General features: G+C 35.5%; 1 protein-coding gene across 1 annotated transcript in view; it reads right to left on the bottom strand.

Annotated features, from left to right (window-relative positions):
• Positions 1-16,369, bottom strand: part of LOC129739206 (integrator complex subunit 7) — a 53,952-nt gene extending 37,583 nt beyond the window's left edge. The window contains exons 1-4 of the mRNA XM_055730629.1: positions 16,195-16,369; positions 16,008-16,137; positions 15,725-15,871; positions 15,526-15,663 (exon numbers count right to left, since the gene is read on the bottom strand). Coding sequence (XP_055586604.1) covers positions 15,526-15,663; positions 15,725-15,871; positions 16,008-16,137; positions 16,195-16,282 — 503 coding nt within the window. The 5' untranslated portion in view covers positions 16,283-16,369. The remainder of the gene's footprint in view (positions 1-15,525; positions 15,664-15,724; positions 15,872-16,007; positions 16,138-16,194) is intronic.
• Positions 16,370-17,549: the final 1,180 nt, after the last annotated feature.

Below are 17,549 nucleotides of genomic sequence, written 5' to 3'. Positions count from 1 at the left end.
GCAAACAAACTTTTGGTAAAAAATGGGGACTAAAACCGAGGATGATACATTGGATATACTCGGCTATTGTGAAACCAAGAATTACCTATGCAGCTCTGGTGTGGTGGCCTAAAACAGAAGAAAAGACCACACAAAAACTTTTTGACAAACTTCACAGAACTATACTCTTATGCATAACAGGTGCTATGCGTAGTACACCAACAAAATCCATGGAAGCGATGCTGTGGCTCCTACCTATTCATCAATGCGTACAACTGGAAGCAAAAAAACAATTTCTAAGGCTAGAAAACAACAAACTACTAATTGAGGGAGCCAACAGAGGACACTCAAAAATTCTCGACAAATACAAAATAAATCCAATCATTTGCTGTAATCAGGATTGGACATTAGTTAAACCAATCTTCAATCATTCATTCAGGGTTTTAGAACCTAATCGTAGTACATGGCACTCAGGTGGTCCCGAATTGCGAGCTGGATCCCTTTTATTCTATACTGATGGATCAAAAATGGATGATGCAGCTGGCGCAGGAATAACAGGTCCAGGTGCAAACATTTCTATACCAATGGGAAAGTGGGTGACAGTGTTTCAAGCCGAACTTTTCGCCATTCTCATATGTTCAAACCTATGTTTGGAAAGAAACTACAGGTATGCAAATATAGTAATTTTTTCAGATAGTCAAGCAGCACTTAAATCTTTAAAGTCAATGAAATGTTCATCAAAATTAGTTTGGGAATGTATTGAGGCTCTTGAAAAACTTGCTCAAAATAATTCAGTTACTTTATATTGGGTACCAGGACACTGTGGAGTTGAGGGTAATGAAAAAGCTGACATGCTAGCTAGACAGGGCTCCTCAACACCGCTTTTAGGTCCTGAACCCTTCTGCGGCGTCTCTCGCTGCTTTCTAAAAATGGAATTCAAAAATATTGAAAAACGAATGGTTGAAACACACTGGAAGAACATTTTAGGAGCAAGACAATCAAAACGTTTGATTGTTCCTAATGTTTACAAATCCAAAAAAATTCTAGCATTATCTTAAAAAGATCTAAAAACATTTACAGGACTAATAACAGGACACTGTGAATGTCTTTATCACTTAAAACTAATAGGCAAGAGTCATTCTGACGTATGCCGATTTTGCAGGGCTGAGAAGGAATCATCTGAGCATCTTCTGTGTGATTGCCCTTGTCTTATATCAAAAAGAACAAAACTACTCGGAAAAGGTATTTTGAATCCTTCCGAAATATATTCTATAAGTTCCAAGAAGGTTGTCAACTTCATTCGTGCAGTTCTTCCAGATTGGGAAAATGCTAAACAACAAGAAAGTGACACTGTTGAAATCAATCAGAGTGATCTATCTTGATTAGTCACATTAAACAGGGGACAAACCACAAAAGATCTAACATCTGGTCGCAGTGGTAGGAACCCAACAAGGAAAAAAAAAAAAACATAAATTACACACAATAAATATTGAAATATGCCTTGCTTATAGTATCATGAATATTTTTTTAAATTTTGGATGGTTCGGGCAATAAAATAACGTATTCAACCAAGAAAACACAATTTTTTGAAAATTTCCTGAGAAATCAAAGGTAAAATCTACCGTCCACACTTACCCCACATAGCGAGGTACAGGGTTTTAAAAATGAATCAAAATTCACGTTCACCCCCTTAGTGAAGCCCTACAGAAATGAACGTGCTTCGATCTGCTCTGTGAACAACATGCTTCTGTGTTATCTGTGTTGCCTACTTTCAAACCAGCGCGCAGTGGAATATTCAGGCATAGGAGAAGCTTCAAGGCATTCTGTTTGGTTTTCGTCAGGATCGAACTTTTCTTCGAATCGGCGTCATTCGTTTATGTTACAAAATTGAATGACGGTCATTTCAATTTTATTCCTTCTCAAATGGAGATGGCTGGGGATGGCAGTTTCTGCTTAACTAAAAATTGCAGTAAATGACTGAAAAATGTACACAGTAAACGAAAATTACCGAGTTCGGTAATTTTTTCACCGAAATCCTAACATGTGTAAATCGTTAAACTGTTCGGTAATTTTTTTGGTGAAAAATTAACGAACATCGGTAAATCGATTCTTCATTTACCGATGTTCGTTTATTTTTTACCGAAAAAATGACCGAACAGTTTAACGATTTACACATGTTAGGATTTCGGTAAAAAAATTACCGAACTCGGTAATTTTCGTTTACTGTGTATGAAACCCACACAATATGGGTATTGGGGTAAAGGGCTTAACGCGTAGAAGTCGAATATCGTCATCCGACGCCATCTTGAAATCCAAGATGGCGGCTTACGTTTAACTTCAAAATGCTGTAAATGACTGTAAAATGTATGAAACACCCAGAATATGGGTATTGGGTGAAAGGGTTAAACGAGTAGAAGTCGAATTCGCCATGTGACACCATCTCGAAATTCAAGATGGCGGCTTCCACTTAACTACAAAATGCTGTAAATGACAGAAAAATGGGTACTACAATATGGGTATTGGGTGAAAGGGCTCAACGAGTAGAAGTCGAATTCCATCATTCAACGCCATCTTGAAATCCAAGATGGCGGCTTTCGTTTAACGTCGAAATGCTGTAAATGACTGAAAAATGTATGAAACGACCACAATATGGGTATCAGGTGGAACGGTTGAGCGAGTAGGTGTCGAATATCGTCATCCGACGCCATCTTGAAATCCAAGATGGCGGCTTTCTTTTAACTTCAGCATGGCATGGCTGATAAATTTATGAAACCCACACAATATGGGTATTGGGTGAAAGGGCTCAACGAGTAGAAATCTAATTTCGCCATGCAACGCCATTTTGAAATCCATTCTCTGCTTCTGTTGTACTTCTCGATCTATCGTTACCCTATCCGTTTTACTTTTAACACGATTTTCCTTATTTGTTGGCTAAATTTTAATTCAATTCAAGAGAGTGAAATCTTCGCGCGCTTCCACATCCAAATCAAAACAAATAAACGAATTCACTCAAACCCCTATCAATGGCACGAACAAAAATTAACCTTTGTTGGCATCAAGATAGCAATGTTCTTGTATCTTTTTGAATTTGTATCGGTGGTATTGAAAAGCATTGAATTTTGGGGTTTGTTATAAATTTTGCCACCAAACCAAACGCCATCACAGTTTTTAAAATTAATAAGATAAGTTTTTCATGGTGGTTTATTTACTTTTGTATTTGTTTTTTGTAGTTAACTTTTTGTTTAACTATTAACCATGAATAATTCAAAACCCAATTAATCGTTTATTACGAACATTATAATCTCCCCACTGCAATGAAGCCGGATTAATTTCAAAATATAGAGTATCCCACAATAAATTGGTACCCAACTCACAAACGGCACGATAGGGTTGTATATTTTTGTAAATCAAAATCAATCACCAGCCAATTGATTGTCCAACATTGATCTATAATACAGTAAATTAAAATAAACAATTTCACATTTTAGGCGAAGACCAAAGTGAAAATATTATAGATTGATTTTCCAATACCATTAGGTGGTTCAATCAAGACAGTTTTCATTTGGCTTGTTTATTATCATTTGTATAATTTTCTTGATTAAGCACAATGGTTTCACGATGCCCCGATAGATGGCTTAAGGATTCTGGGCGATTTGTAGTTGTAACTACCTCTGATTCGTCCGGGTATCTGGTGTCTTCGGTCTTCGGTCTTCGGAAGCCGCAATCTTGGATATCAAGATGGCGTCGGATGACGGAATTCGACTTCTACTCGCTGAGCCCTTTCACCTGATACCCATATTGTGGGTGGTTCAATTGATTTTCAGTAATTTATTAAGTTAAGCAGAAGCCACCATCTTGGATTTCAAGATGGCGTCGGATGACGAAATTCGACTTCTACTCGCTGAGCCCTTTTACCTAATACCCATATTGTTGGTGGTTCATTCAATTTTCAGTCATTTACAGCATTTTTAAGTTGAGAGGAAGACGCCATCTTGGATTGCAAGATGGCGTCGGATGACGAAATTAGACTTCTGCTCGCTGAGCCCTTTCACCTGATACCCATATTGTGGGTGGTTCAATTGATTTTCAGCCATTTACAGCATTTTTAAGTTAAGCGAAAGACGCCATCTTGGATTTCAAGATGGCGTCGGAAAGTAAAATTTGTCTTCCACCCGTTGAGCCCTTATACCCAATATCCATAATGTGGAGGTTTAATGCAACCAATTAGGCTGGAACAAATATCAATTTCTTCTTTTGTCACCCCCCCCCCCCCCCCCCCCCCCTTCAAAATTTTCAAAAACCCGAAGGGGGAAATAAATAAAGTTTGAAGTATTTAATGTAAATTTCGAAAAAAAAATTCAAGAATCCAAAAGATTACAAGACGAAAAAAACAAATTTTGGAAGATGGAAGTTATTCCACCTTTTGTTTTCTTGATTGTATTGAATTTTTCGATAAAATATTACATGTTTTTTAGGTTTTGTGCAATGATATTCTATACAACTGTGTTGCATACAAGCTTTCGTGCAATTTATTCCAATTTATTTGTTTTTCGCATTATTTTTTATTGTCCCCCCTCGCGATGTTCCAACTCCGAGTGACAAAAGAAGGATTTGAAATTTGTTCCGGCCTTATTGTTTAAAATTAGTAAGATCAATTTGCTACAACAAGTTATGAATACTACGTGGATATTATCTATACAGATGCCTTTCATTTTCACTGGCCTCCGCATCGAACTTGGTTGTTATCAAGTAGGTCGAAATAATTTCATTCGTCTACCCGATGGCTCGGGATAATTTGTTTGGCAATCCATTCCATTCCGTAATGTTACAAAATGGAATCATTCAGCTCAAGCATGATTCGGAACGGTTTGCGTTTTGATCGATTCGGGCATCTAGCTAGCGACTCGATTTTCAACCCCTGGGGTAAGTGAAGACACCAGCACTGCCCCTATTCGCAAAACGCTTGTAAAGTTTGAAACTTGTTTTCATGAAAACAATCGTATGCATCGTTTGTTGGCAAAACCTATCAATAGTTCGGATAGAAAACACTTCAAAGAATACTTTTGTTTACTTTTGCGCTAATACTAACTAATAATTACGGAGAAATTTCAATAAAACACTCATGTGACTCATATGCGAATATTCTTAACCCTCGATCAGAGATTATTCGCAAATGAGTCTCTGGTGCTAAAGTTATCGGCAAGTGGCAAGTACTTTCCCAAGTAACAATTTAAGTTTTATTCCAACCTTAACAGACCGCTTAAGACTATTTCCTAAAGCTACTTTATAAGCCAAAGCGCATTCTACGCTATTAGCACAACTACTTTAAAGCTAACATATGGCCAAAAGGGACCATTTTGTTAACGTTTTTAAAGCTAATCGTATACGCTATAATAAAACATCCAAAGAATAGTTTTATTCGACCTTATAGACAGAGCCTTAAGAAACCTTTCAGAACTCTCTTAAGACTATCCACAGCTCTTATAAAACTACGTCAAGGAATCTGATAGGAATTTTACTGTGGGAGCTGTGAAATCTGATAGAAATTGTACTGTGGAAGCTTTCTGTTCCGTTTTTTTGTCGTTTTATCACTTACTCTCTCAATCATTTGGTGATTGGTAAAGATTCCATTTGAAATATTTTAAAAATATTCTCATTTTCACTTTCAATCTTAGCATGAAACTTCCTGCAACCTCAGATTTCTGGTGAAATATATACGAAATAGCATCAAAACATAAGCGCGCCTTGAAGAAAATCAAGATTGACTACATTTTGAGCATTTTTTTAATTGAAAAAAATAATTTAAGGAAAATATAAATTTGCTCAAATGATGCAATTTTTGTTTTGCATTGAAATTTATGACCTATACAACAAATAGTACCACCAACATTGTCAAATTTGTTAAAAATGTCTAGTTTACAGTATTAAAGTATAATTTCCATCAAGATGGCGTCAGTAATTTCGATTCAATTTCACAATCAATATGGCGATCAGTAAATTAATATTGAAAATCTTAAGGCAGTTGTAAAACAGTGTTAAAATGGTTTTATGCCGGTTAGAAAAATGTTGTAATAAAACAATTTCAATTAACAGTTTTAAAATGGTTTTAAGAGACCTTGAATCACAGCTTCGTTTGACGTTTCCCTAAATGGAATACACGCTCATGATGGATTCATCCATTTTTGAGGAAGAGGAGTTTTTTGCAAAAAATGAGAACAATTGCTTGGCAAAAGGCATTCATGCATCTTTTTGTTTTGTTTCTTTTTGGCTATGATTAGAGGGTGGTCCATTATCTTTAAATACCAAGTAGGTATTGTTATCAAATAATCTCAGACTGTTATGGAATAGATAATTTACTGTCATCAAAAGCCTGGCCTCAAAGCTAAATAATAACCCGCATGAATGAGGATTATAACCAAACGATTTCTGAAATCGTCAAACGACAATTTATGAAACGTAAAAAACGTATAGCAAACGATTATAGACATTGTAAAATACATTGCCTGAATCGTGAATTCCGAAAAGATTGAATTTTAAATCTGTAGTTAGGTTATGTAACTGTTTAAAAACTGTTAAAACAGTTGTATGGGAAAACTTTTCTGCAAACACTATGCTAACGGTTTAGGAAACGCTATTAATTATCATATGGAACATATCAAACTATAATGGTTATTGTTGCAATTGGAAGCGATAAAACGATTCTATAAAACGTGCCTTGGTCGGACATTTTGCCTCCGATAACCAGAACTGCGTTACGCTTTAAATAAATCGTAATTTTCAATGATCGACCAATGCTTGTGGTCTTCATTCTGAATATATCATCTGAAACTTGTTGAGGCTGATGAAAGCTTAGAATGAACATTTTCGCTAGTAGTGAAGCTCAATTTCTCCGTCTTTGCTGAGGAGAAGCGGTAGGTGCAGTATTCTAAAAATTTTCAAGGGCGGTTTATCCGGAAAGAATTTTGTTAACTCTGGATTGGATGACGTAAATATAGATTACCTTCGCATTAAGAGACAGAGATGGATAAATAGAACAAGTACTTTATTCGGCGTACTTGTAAATGTAAATTGTCTTATACATTTATTCTTATCGAATTACAAAAATCGTTTATTCACAGTGTGCTTTTATTCAATCCATAAGAATTGAGCGATTAATGATGTGGACTGATTTACGGTAGTTTTGAAATTTGAATGCGGATGCAACAACGTTATTTTTATTTTTCAGATGAATTTGACTGTTTTAATTTATATCATTTTGATAGCCCATTTTTCTCAAATTTGAGTGATAATTCTTTCAAATCAGATTATGCTATCTCAAAAAGAGGTAAAAAAGTTTAAGCGTGTATACGTTCTTCTCGATTGTCAAATTATCTGTCACTTAGTTTTATTATGCCTACATTGACTGTTCCAATAAAACAGTTTTTCAACTTGGCTTGAAGGCTAGTTTTAAAAGCGCATTGAGCGCATTTTTAAAACTGGTACCTAAGGTCTAATAAAAACAGGAAAGTATGTGTTTTGTTGATGCTTAAGCAATACTTTTGCAACGTTTTTACAGCACTCTTAAGATGGTGTTTTATTCAAGTTTTAGCAAAACTTTCAGGGCTCTTTTAAAACACACGATAAATGAAGCATTTCCTATGTTACAATAGAACCGTTTTAAAACTTTGATGCCATGGAAAAGTCTTTATAAAACAATATTAAAACTCAAAAAAGCCAATTGGCTTAATCTGTGTTGCTTGGGTTTTCTAACATATTTTTTCCATTTGTTTACCATTCTTTTTGATGACGGAAGAAAATTTTCGAAAGATCTTGATTCCAAACTGATTTCAATCAAGGTTTTTTCGTCAAGTGGGATGTGTTTTTCCAAAACTTTGTTTTCATTCGTGTGAAATTGCTGCAAATTTATAAGACATCATCATCATTTAATTCAATGCGTGTTACGGATACGTGGATAACACCGACCAAAAGTCTGCTGGATTCAAGACAAAGAAGGAGATTTCTTCCGGGAAAATCTTCCTGGGTAATAAACGAAAACAGTGGTATTGATATTGTTGTGCATATAGAAAAAAGTAATGAAAAAAGTTTGTTATTTTGTTACCGAAACAACACTTCAAGTACCACCTACCGATCACACATTAGATCGTCGAAATCTCCCACGAAGGATCCATCCTGACCGAAGACTGATCTATTGAGCGTTTTTCATCGGTTAATTTTTGTCGAAAAAATAATTTTGGTAGAATTAACCTGTTACATATTAATGTTTTTTGTGACTATGAACCAGATTTCTTCGGAATCATTTTGCTACTTTACGATCAATTTTTATGTAAATTAATGTTTTAAGCATTAAATAATTGATCTACTTCATTTTCTATCTATCCTTTCCTTTAATTGTAAGCTCTGGCGCTGAATTTTGGTCATGGGACTCATATGCGAATATTTTTCACATGGGACACATCAGGGGTCATATTTTTTTCGAAATTTTGGGAACAAACTTCGAACAAAAACTTGTTTTATTGGTAAATTCTAGCACAAAGAAGCGTTTTCCATCGATAACTCAAAACGATGAAAATGCACATGGGACTCATATGCGAATAGGGGCAGAGCAGTCCATTACAATTTACGTGATAACTTTTCTCGCTTTGCTTCTATCGATCTCATCTCTTCAGCGTTTGTAAACAACATGTTCTGCATCACATTGAATGTTATTTTATGAAAATTGCTCCACTGCTGATTTTTTAATGATTTTTTAAAGTTGAACTATACGAAAAACCTTCCACACTTACCCCGGTGTACCTTAATTTAAAAAATCTCCAAGTAAAAACCAAATTTAGCTTATTTGTAGGTAACTCAATTCATAGGCTTCCAAACCTAGTAAACAGTTTCCTAATATTTTTAATTTACACTCAGTTAATGATGATTATCTGCAAAAATTTCATATTGATCAAAGATCGCCCAGTTTACGCTACTTACACATAAACAAGATGGCAAACGAGCCGGAGCAGATACCCAGCGATTTTGGTGATGCATTCTCTGTTGCTACTGTTTCTCCTTAGATGGATTTACAAACCTACATACATTTGTTTCGAAACTCGGTTTAAAATCCGATATACAAATGGAAAATTCTTCTAATAAAAATGATTTACTTAATCCAATTTGAAATTTCCGTTTCTCGAATGGAATGTGGGAAGAGCTTCAAACCATCTTGGGATCCTTTCGTTCACCCAAATACCCTCTCAAGCCAAATTTGAATTCCCTCGCTTGATCAGTTATCAATTATTGCAAAAATGTGTATGGGTCCCTCGCAAATAGGAAGGAGTCTTAAACAATCATGGAACATTTTCCAATATCAAAATATCATCTCATGCCATTTTAGTTCCATTTGCTTTAATAGTTATCGTTCAACAGAGGGGATGACATTTGGCATAAAAGCCAGTTGGCGTAATATCAACTTACAGTGTGGTGAATATTTGTAACTTTGTAAGATTACTTTTAAATTTTTGCAAACCTCGAGGATGCAGTTGGTTCCAAAGCCGCCGAGGCTTCCCAATCTGAGGTGGCCACCAACCCACCGTCGGAAGCGTCCTTATTACATTATTTATACAGGTCTACTGGGCTCCCTAAGTTTACGTTTTTTTCGGGGATTTTCATCCGGTTGGATGATTCATCCCATACTAGGTTTACGTGAATGCTAAGGGTACGAACACAGTGAGCGCGAAGCGAACTGCGAAGCGAAATATTCATTCACCGGATGAATTTCGCAAGTTCATTTTTAAAGGCCGGCCACAGTGCACGCGAATTGCGAAGCGGTTCAACACTGAAAAAAACCTTCGGTGTTTTGCAAAAATTAATCACACGTGAAAAAATCTTTGTAAATTAATTTGCAGAATCAAAACTGTGAGCGAGGGATACGTACCGCGCAAAAAAAACTAATCCGCGTTAATTCCGAAAAAACATGTTAATTCCGGAAAACTGAAAAGGAATCTTAGGACCTGATTTGGCGGCTTCGGCCTAAAATCAAAATGCTTTAAATGACTGAAAATCGCATTAAACACCCATAATGTGGGTATTAGGTGAAACGAATCAATCAGTAAAAGTCGAATTTTGCAGTCTGACGCTATGAATCGCCATCTTAAAATCCAATACGGCGGCTTCCACTCAACTTTTAAATATTTTAAATGACTGAAAATTGCAAGAAAAAAAAATCTACCAAAACTATGACAAAAATATTACAAAATTATAAAAAAAAATTACAATATTATAAGAACAAAAATTTCGAAACGTTGACAAAACTTTGATAAAAAATATGGCAAAGGTGATAAAAATATTACATAAATTTGAGAAAAATATACCAAATCTATGATAAACTTGGTTATTGAAATGGCAAAGCCATGAACAAATTTTTAAAAAAATCTGAAAAAATTGACTAAATAATAATAATGAAAAAACTCGAAATAAAAACTTTGACAAATATTTGACAACATTATGGAAAATATGAAAAATGGAATAAAAATATGACAAATATAATAACTAATAAAAAATTACAAATATGACAAAATTTTGCAATAAAACATAAATCTGTCAATACTATGAAAAAAATCTTACAAATGTGGTAAAAATATATGTAACAAAGCTATTAACCCTTCATTTCATGATTTTTTATTTTTCCTTAAAAATCATTTTTTACAGTTGGAAATGATGAGTACATCAAGAAAAAAAATTAAAATAAATTACGATTTTTCACTTTTTCCATACATTAATTGTTGCAAATTTGTTACTTTATGAAACGAAGGGTTAAAAAAATATGATAGAAATGTAACAAAACTATGATAAAAAAAACATAATTATGACAAACAATTGACAATGGTTGTTATAGTACTGTAAGATTTTTGTCATTGTCATGTCATTTCATGTATTCATTTGTCGTATTTTTGTCATAGTTCTGTCAGATTTTTTGTTCATTTGATTGTAAGTTTCTTTTGATAGTTTTGTCTTTTTTCCGTTCGATTATCTATAGTCGTTTTACCATCTTCTCTTCATACTGAAAGTCTTATGCGGTACAACTGTATTCGATGATTACTCTTGTATTTGAACTCACGGACATTGGCTTAGGAAAGAACTAACTTGCCAACTGAGTTACACATATCACAAGCCCATAGATTTGTCTAGATTTTGTAATTTTTTTTTGTCATATTTGTAACATATTCATCATTTTATTTTCGGATTTGTCATGTTTTTTGTTAAAATTTTGTAACTTTAATGTCGTATTTGTCATTTTTCTTACATATATTTGAAAGTATTTTGTTATATTTTTATCTCATTCTTCATAATTTTGACAGATTTTTGCCATTATTTTGTCAAATTTTTGTCATATTTTTTTGCAGAACTTTTTCATATTCTAGCCCATTTGTCTTATTTTTTCATTATAATGTCAAATTTTTGCCATATTTTTACCACCTTTGTTATATTTTTTTTATAGTTTTATACATGTTTGTCAGATTTTTGTGATTTTATTGTAATTTTTTTGTTATTATTTTGTCATTTTTGTAAATTTGTTGTAAAATATTTGTCCTTATATAAGTTCTGTCAGGTCATTTTATTGTCAAATTTTGGTTATAATTTTGTCATATTTTTTTTTTCATTTGTCATAGTTTTACAATTTTTGTGAAATTTTTCTCATATTTTTGTCTTATTTTGTAATATTTGTCATATTTTTGGTTTAATTTTTTTACTTCATTTGTCGTGTTTTATTAAAAGTTTTGTCATTTGTCTCTTTTTTGTTTGTCATATTTTGTCATATTTTAAATTTGTTGCAATAGTTTAAATATTTTTCCACAGTTTTGTTATATTTTTGTCAATACAGTATTGTTCCGATTTTGTCAGCTCCCGATTTTGTCTACCCCCGATTTTGTCTATCCCCGATTTTGTCAGCATTTTATCCCGATTTTGTCAGCTTTTAAATTTAGTTGAAATTTTCTGCTTTTGAACTAAAAATCCCAGTCATTTAACACTGTATGTTTTTTGGGGGTTGTCCTGGCCCACGTAGAGCACCACCCGTTAACCACTTGGTATTTTAAGGGTTGGTATTTTAAGGGTTGGGGTGATTAAAGGGTCATAAAAATTTTCATTGATGACGAATAGAAGGAGATTGAAAGTTGACCACATTTTGATCACATGGTTTATGGATAGCTCTGAGGGATCATCCATAAACCACTTAGACTTCAGGGGGGAGGGGGGGGGGATTGGCAAAAGTCTACGCTCCATACAAATTTTCGAAATTTTATATGGACAAAAGTATACGAGGGGGAAAGGGAGGGGGGAGGGTCTGAAATGGCCAAAAATGAGTCTATGTGGTTTATGGATAGTCCCTTAGGGAACTATCCACAAACCACGTGGATTTGTCGTTTTTCATAAAACATATATTTTTTTCTTTTTTAATTCAAAAAAATAAAAGACGGTTAAAAATAAAACATTTATTTTTGAAAATCCATAAAAAAGTACCATTACATACTTCAAATTAAAACGCTCCAAGTCTTACCAAGACGACACGAGGTGTTGGATGCCGCACGAAGTATGGAGTCAGCATTCTTTTGAATTTTACTGACGGTTGTTGGATGGATGTTGTATTTCTTCGCGATGTCTGCTTTCTTCGCAGCCTTTTCCTCAAGATTTCGAAGGATTTTGACTTTTTCCTTAAGGCTGAGCGCGTTTCGTTTGTTTTTCTCAATAGGCACTATTTTTGGAGACATCTGTAAATTGTTAAAAAAAGCCATCTGTTTTGAAAACCATACACCTTGAAGCACTCAGGATAGTACAAACCTTGCTCTACACAGTGGTTAGCTATTAATGGTGACGCTTTTTAAAGTTAGTTTCAACGATGGTTCTTGGTGGTGTTTCCGATATTACTGCGGAAAAATTAGAAAACGTATGTATTAGGAAACAGTATTTTCAGATTTTATTTGGCGTTTAGAACTTACCTCACCGGCGGTTGGAAGCAGAAAGAGGTTGTTGAATATTGACACCTAATCATGATGCTGATAGGTTCAAGATGTATTCAGTTTAAAGTGATCTAACTTATGTGATCAACAAATTCAGCTGTTTTGCAATTGCATATCAATCCTGCAGCTACGCACCAACGGTTTTTCAAATTTCCATTGTATGAAGGGTGTTTGTAAACAATCACTTATGGTAGAGTTCTTGAACAAGTCCTCCATTTTGCTATTGGCAAGACCTTTAATTTGACGCCTCAAGAACTCAAATCGGTCAAGCGGTCATCGAGAAACGTGTGTGACATTATTTTGTAACATACACACATACATACTCACATACAGAAATGTTCCGATCTCGGCGAGCTGAGTCGAATGGTGTATGACACTTGACCCTCCGGGCCTCGGATCGAAAGTTGGTTTTCAAGCGACATGTATACCCTTCTTTGTAAGAAGGGTAAAAAATAAAGAAAAGGGCTCAATGTCACCCCTTATCACGGTATTGACAAAAATATCGAAATAACATGTAAACGGACAATTATCAAATCAAAATTGAAATTATTTTCAACAAAATTTTTTTCCCGATTTTGTCAGGTACCCTGTTTTGTCAGCCCTAAATTCAAGATGGGGCTGACAAAATCGGAACAATACTGTATGACTTTCTTTTTATAACACTTGTCAGATTTTTGTTTATTTCTTTCTGCGCTTTTTTGCAGTTTTCTCACAATTTTTGTGAAATTTTTGTCAGTCATTTTTCATCTACTTTTTGATCCATTTTACTCATTTCTTATATTATGGATGGATCATGCGATTTTCAGTTATTTACTGCATTTTGAATAGAGCGGAAACCGCTATCTTTGATTTCAAGATGGCGTCGAACAGCCAAATTCGACTTTTACTTATTGAGCACTTTCATCCAATACATATTGTGGGAGTTTCATGTGCTTTTCAGTCACTTCCAGCATTTTTAAGTTGAGTGGAAGGGGTCATATTGGATTTCAAGATGGCGTCGGAAAACGAATTCCAACTTCTATCCGTTCAGCCCCTTCACCCTATCTATTCACATATTGTGGGGCTTTCATGCCACCTGTCGTTTATTGCCAGTTAGAATTTGTTTCAATTGAAAAAGACTGAAACTGCGTTTTGTTTTCGAAAATCCGCGTTAAAAAACCGTGCATTTTTCATTACCAACACAGAAACGGCAATGATAATTAAATAAATAAACTTTTGAAAAAGATTTTTTGATAAATAATCATTTGCGATAAAAAAAAAACATCCGAGAGAATATTTTCAGTGTATGTCCGGATGAACAGGATGAATTCGCGCGATCGAGCTGGGTCTTCGCACGAAAATTCGCTTGCACTGTGGCCGGTCGATGTTTTTTTCAACGTGTTTTAATGAGAAGCGATTTTTCGCGCGAATTAAAAATTCGCTTCGCACTTCGCTTCGCGCGCACTGTGAATTCGACCTAAGGGAGATCCTTTAGCCTCGTACGCCGCGCGATAGCGCGAAGGACAATTCCATTACAGTTCACACCAGCAGTGTGAGGAGTCGATTTCAGCTTAGGTCTAAACGCATTACTTAGGAGCCGTTCAGATACCACGTGGACAGAAAAATGAGATTTTTGACACCCCCCTCCCCCTCCGTGGACAAGCGTGGACATTTGGCAAACCCCTACCCCCCTCCCCGGATGTCCACGTGGACAGATTTGAAATTGTTTTTTCTTCAAACTCATTTGACAGTTAGAAAGCACTACTTTTTGCCTATTTGTTATTGAAATGGCTGATTTAAAAAAGAAAAAAAAAAGATATAGCATTTCCTGTTTTACAATTATTTTTAAATTTTTAAATTTCTTAATTATCATATTTATTACTTGCTTTCAAGTGGTTTTTAATTGTTTAAACTTAAACTGGAAAGCTTTGTAATATTAAGATTCAAACAGTAAATATGTCCACGTGGACATGACCCAAACCCCTACCCCCCCTCTCCGTGGACAAGCGTGGACATTTCCATACACCCCCCCTCCCCCTAAGTTGTCCACGTGGTATGTGAACGGCCCCTTATGGCGATTTTACTAAAGTCAATACATGCAAAGAATGCCGCAAAACATAATAAAAGAAAAAAAACGCAACTTTGTCTGAAAAGTGACTCTCGACGTGGTCACATGAAAAAAAAAATGAAATTTTCCCAAATGGCTTTTATGCTAAATGACCGTGCGTGATACTAAACGGCTTTTATGCCAAATGGTTTCATACCAAATACTGTCATACTCCCGTTTTTACATATGGGACAGTCTTGCCGGCCGGTTATGCGGCAGTTATGTTGCTTAACAGTTCTTTTAAGTGATGATTGCCAAGAAGTAGCTTGATAAGTAAACGCCATCCGGATAACAAAAGAGAGTTCCTGATAAGTGGCATTTGGGGCTCAGGAAACTATCGATTACAGAGTAATAATGTTTTCAGTTTGGGGTTATAATTCAATTCATCTTTGAACACAGCAAAGATAAGAGAAAAACGGGGTTTTCAATTATTAATATTAGAAACGATTGCTGATAGGTACTTACTTTGATTGTGCGGCAAACTGTACGCTGGCATAAATTGCTGCTTCTACTTCCACTGTATCGTGGCTATCCAAAGCATTGCGTATTGCGTGATGGATCTGTTGCTTCTCAGCAATCACGCATGCTACTGCTCCAAGTGTTCTGAAAAGAATTAAAAAATAAGTTTTTGTAAGAAGGGTTGTAAATTGAAAGGGATATTTACCTTAGAGTCAGAGCTCTTGCTACAGGATCGTTTGAGTGACTGACCATGAAAATTCGTTTCAAAAACTCGTCAACATCAAGTATTTTCTCTAGATGTTTTTCACTCTGCTGGCACACTCGTAGAACCCACAACCGAGAGAGATTCGACCTGTTAATAACAAAAAAAAGTGTAAACGCATATCAGGTGTATTATATTTGGTAAAAAAAACAAATGTTTTATAATAGATAGCTAATGCTTTTACGTTTAAACACGAAAATGCTCTGATAAATGATAAAATACATACCCAATTCTGAAGAACTCCGCCAATTTTAAAAATGATGAGTTTATAAGAATTGGGAAAGGATATTTTTCGAACAACTTAGGAAATCTAATGATAGCTTCACATTGCTCTCCGATTTTAGTAGATCTCAATCCTAAAACGTAAACATTGTGTTAACATATTCCATTCTAAGAAATAAACATCATGTTACCTTTGTCCAGTTCTATTAGGACAGAGTTGAAATCCTGATCCGTTTCATTCAGCAAATTTTCATTAAAGACGTTAGTGCGGAGACTCATTATAAAGACCGTTAAAAACGAATATATAAATACTAAAAGATTTTAAGCCTCGTCCACACTCGGCATGAAGTGCGATTTCGGTTGTTGTTGTTGTTGTTGTGTTTCGGTTGTAGCGACTTTTTTATGCACGCTCGTTTTCATTTAACCAATTATGGTTATAGAATAACCATTTTTTGGTGTTTGCTCCAAAACTATCAATATGGTTATTTTTTTAGAATTTTTCTATGTCAAAATTCAACCATTTATCAAGGTTCTTAGATACACTAGGATCTCCGACTTTCACAGTAAGTAGGCGAGGAGTGAGCGGGGCTCTCAATGAGTTTGTTTATTTTTTGCTCAGCTTTTCTGTGGTTTGTTGGTAAACAAACTTCATGAGTTCCGTATAGTTGCATAGCCTACATCGCCAAAATGGCTGAATCGGGAATTCGTTATTCGGGAACACCTCCTGAATATATTATACCCACCTTGCCATTTATCAAGTTCTCGTGTATTAATCAGAAAATGGTTGATAAATTTTACGTTTTTTCTACGCCATATTGGAAGCTACCGTGGAGTGAACCGAAGGTGTTTCGGATTTAATTTGTTCGCACGAATAAAACAGGGCTGGAGAGATTCTAAAGGTAATTGTTTAATCATTATTTCCATCCGAAATTTGTTGTTCGTTATTCGTTGCTTATGTTTTTTTAGTAGTCACAGGCTCGCAAGGCCCGCAGCTAACCCCACTATCTCGCAGGAGGACCGTCGTGATGTTGCTGTTTTGGGTCCCGAACACCACCAGGACGTTGTTGCACTCCGCACGCCGCCCCTAACATGGAGAACAGACGCGTACGAAGCCCCCTAACTCATTCTGCATGCGACCAAAGCATCCACCGGGGTTGGGTACCCGATCTCCGCTAAGGTTGCTCGCACCCCAGCTAGTACCACGGGGAGGTAGAGAATCGGAGTTGCAGACAAGAGGTGATATGACCACTACCCGAGGGTTGGGTGTATGGGGTCTCGAGTTGCACATTGTCTACTTCACTAGTTTAATCATTATAAATTCCCAATTAAAAACCCAATCAATCAACAACAAAAATTAATTGCAGTGCACTTATTGGACGAATCTGCGACAATCCGGTTCCAGTTCCAGATCCAACGGCACCGAACGCGGAACATACGTCATCATGAATCGACCCATGGGTCGATTCACGATGACGTATTCTCCCTTTTGTGGTGACAGTTCGCACGTCCTGTTTACAAAATTTTGTATGTATGTATGTATGGATCT

Source organism: Uranotaenia lowii, chromosome 1 (assembly GCF_029784155.1).
Source record: "Uranotaenia lowii strain MFRU-FL chromosome 1, ASM2978415v1, whole genome shotgun sequence".
NCBI lineage: Eukaryota > Metazoa > Arthropoda > Insecta > Diptera > Culicidae > Uranotaenia > Uranotaenia lowii.
This window is presented reverse-complemented; position numbering and strand designations above follow the sequence as displayed.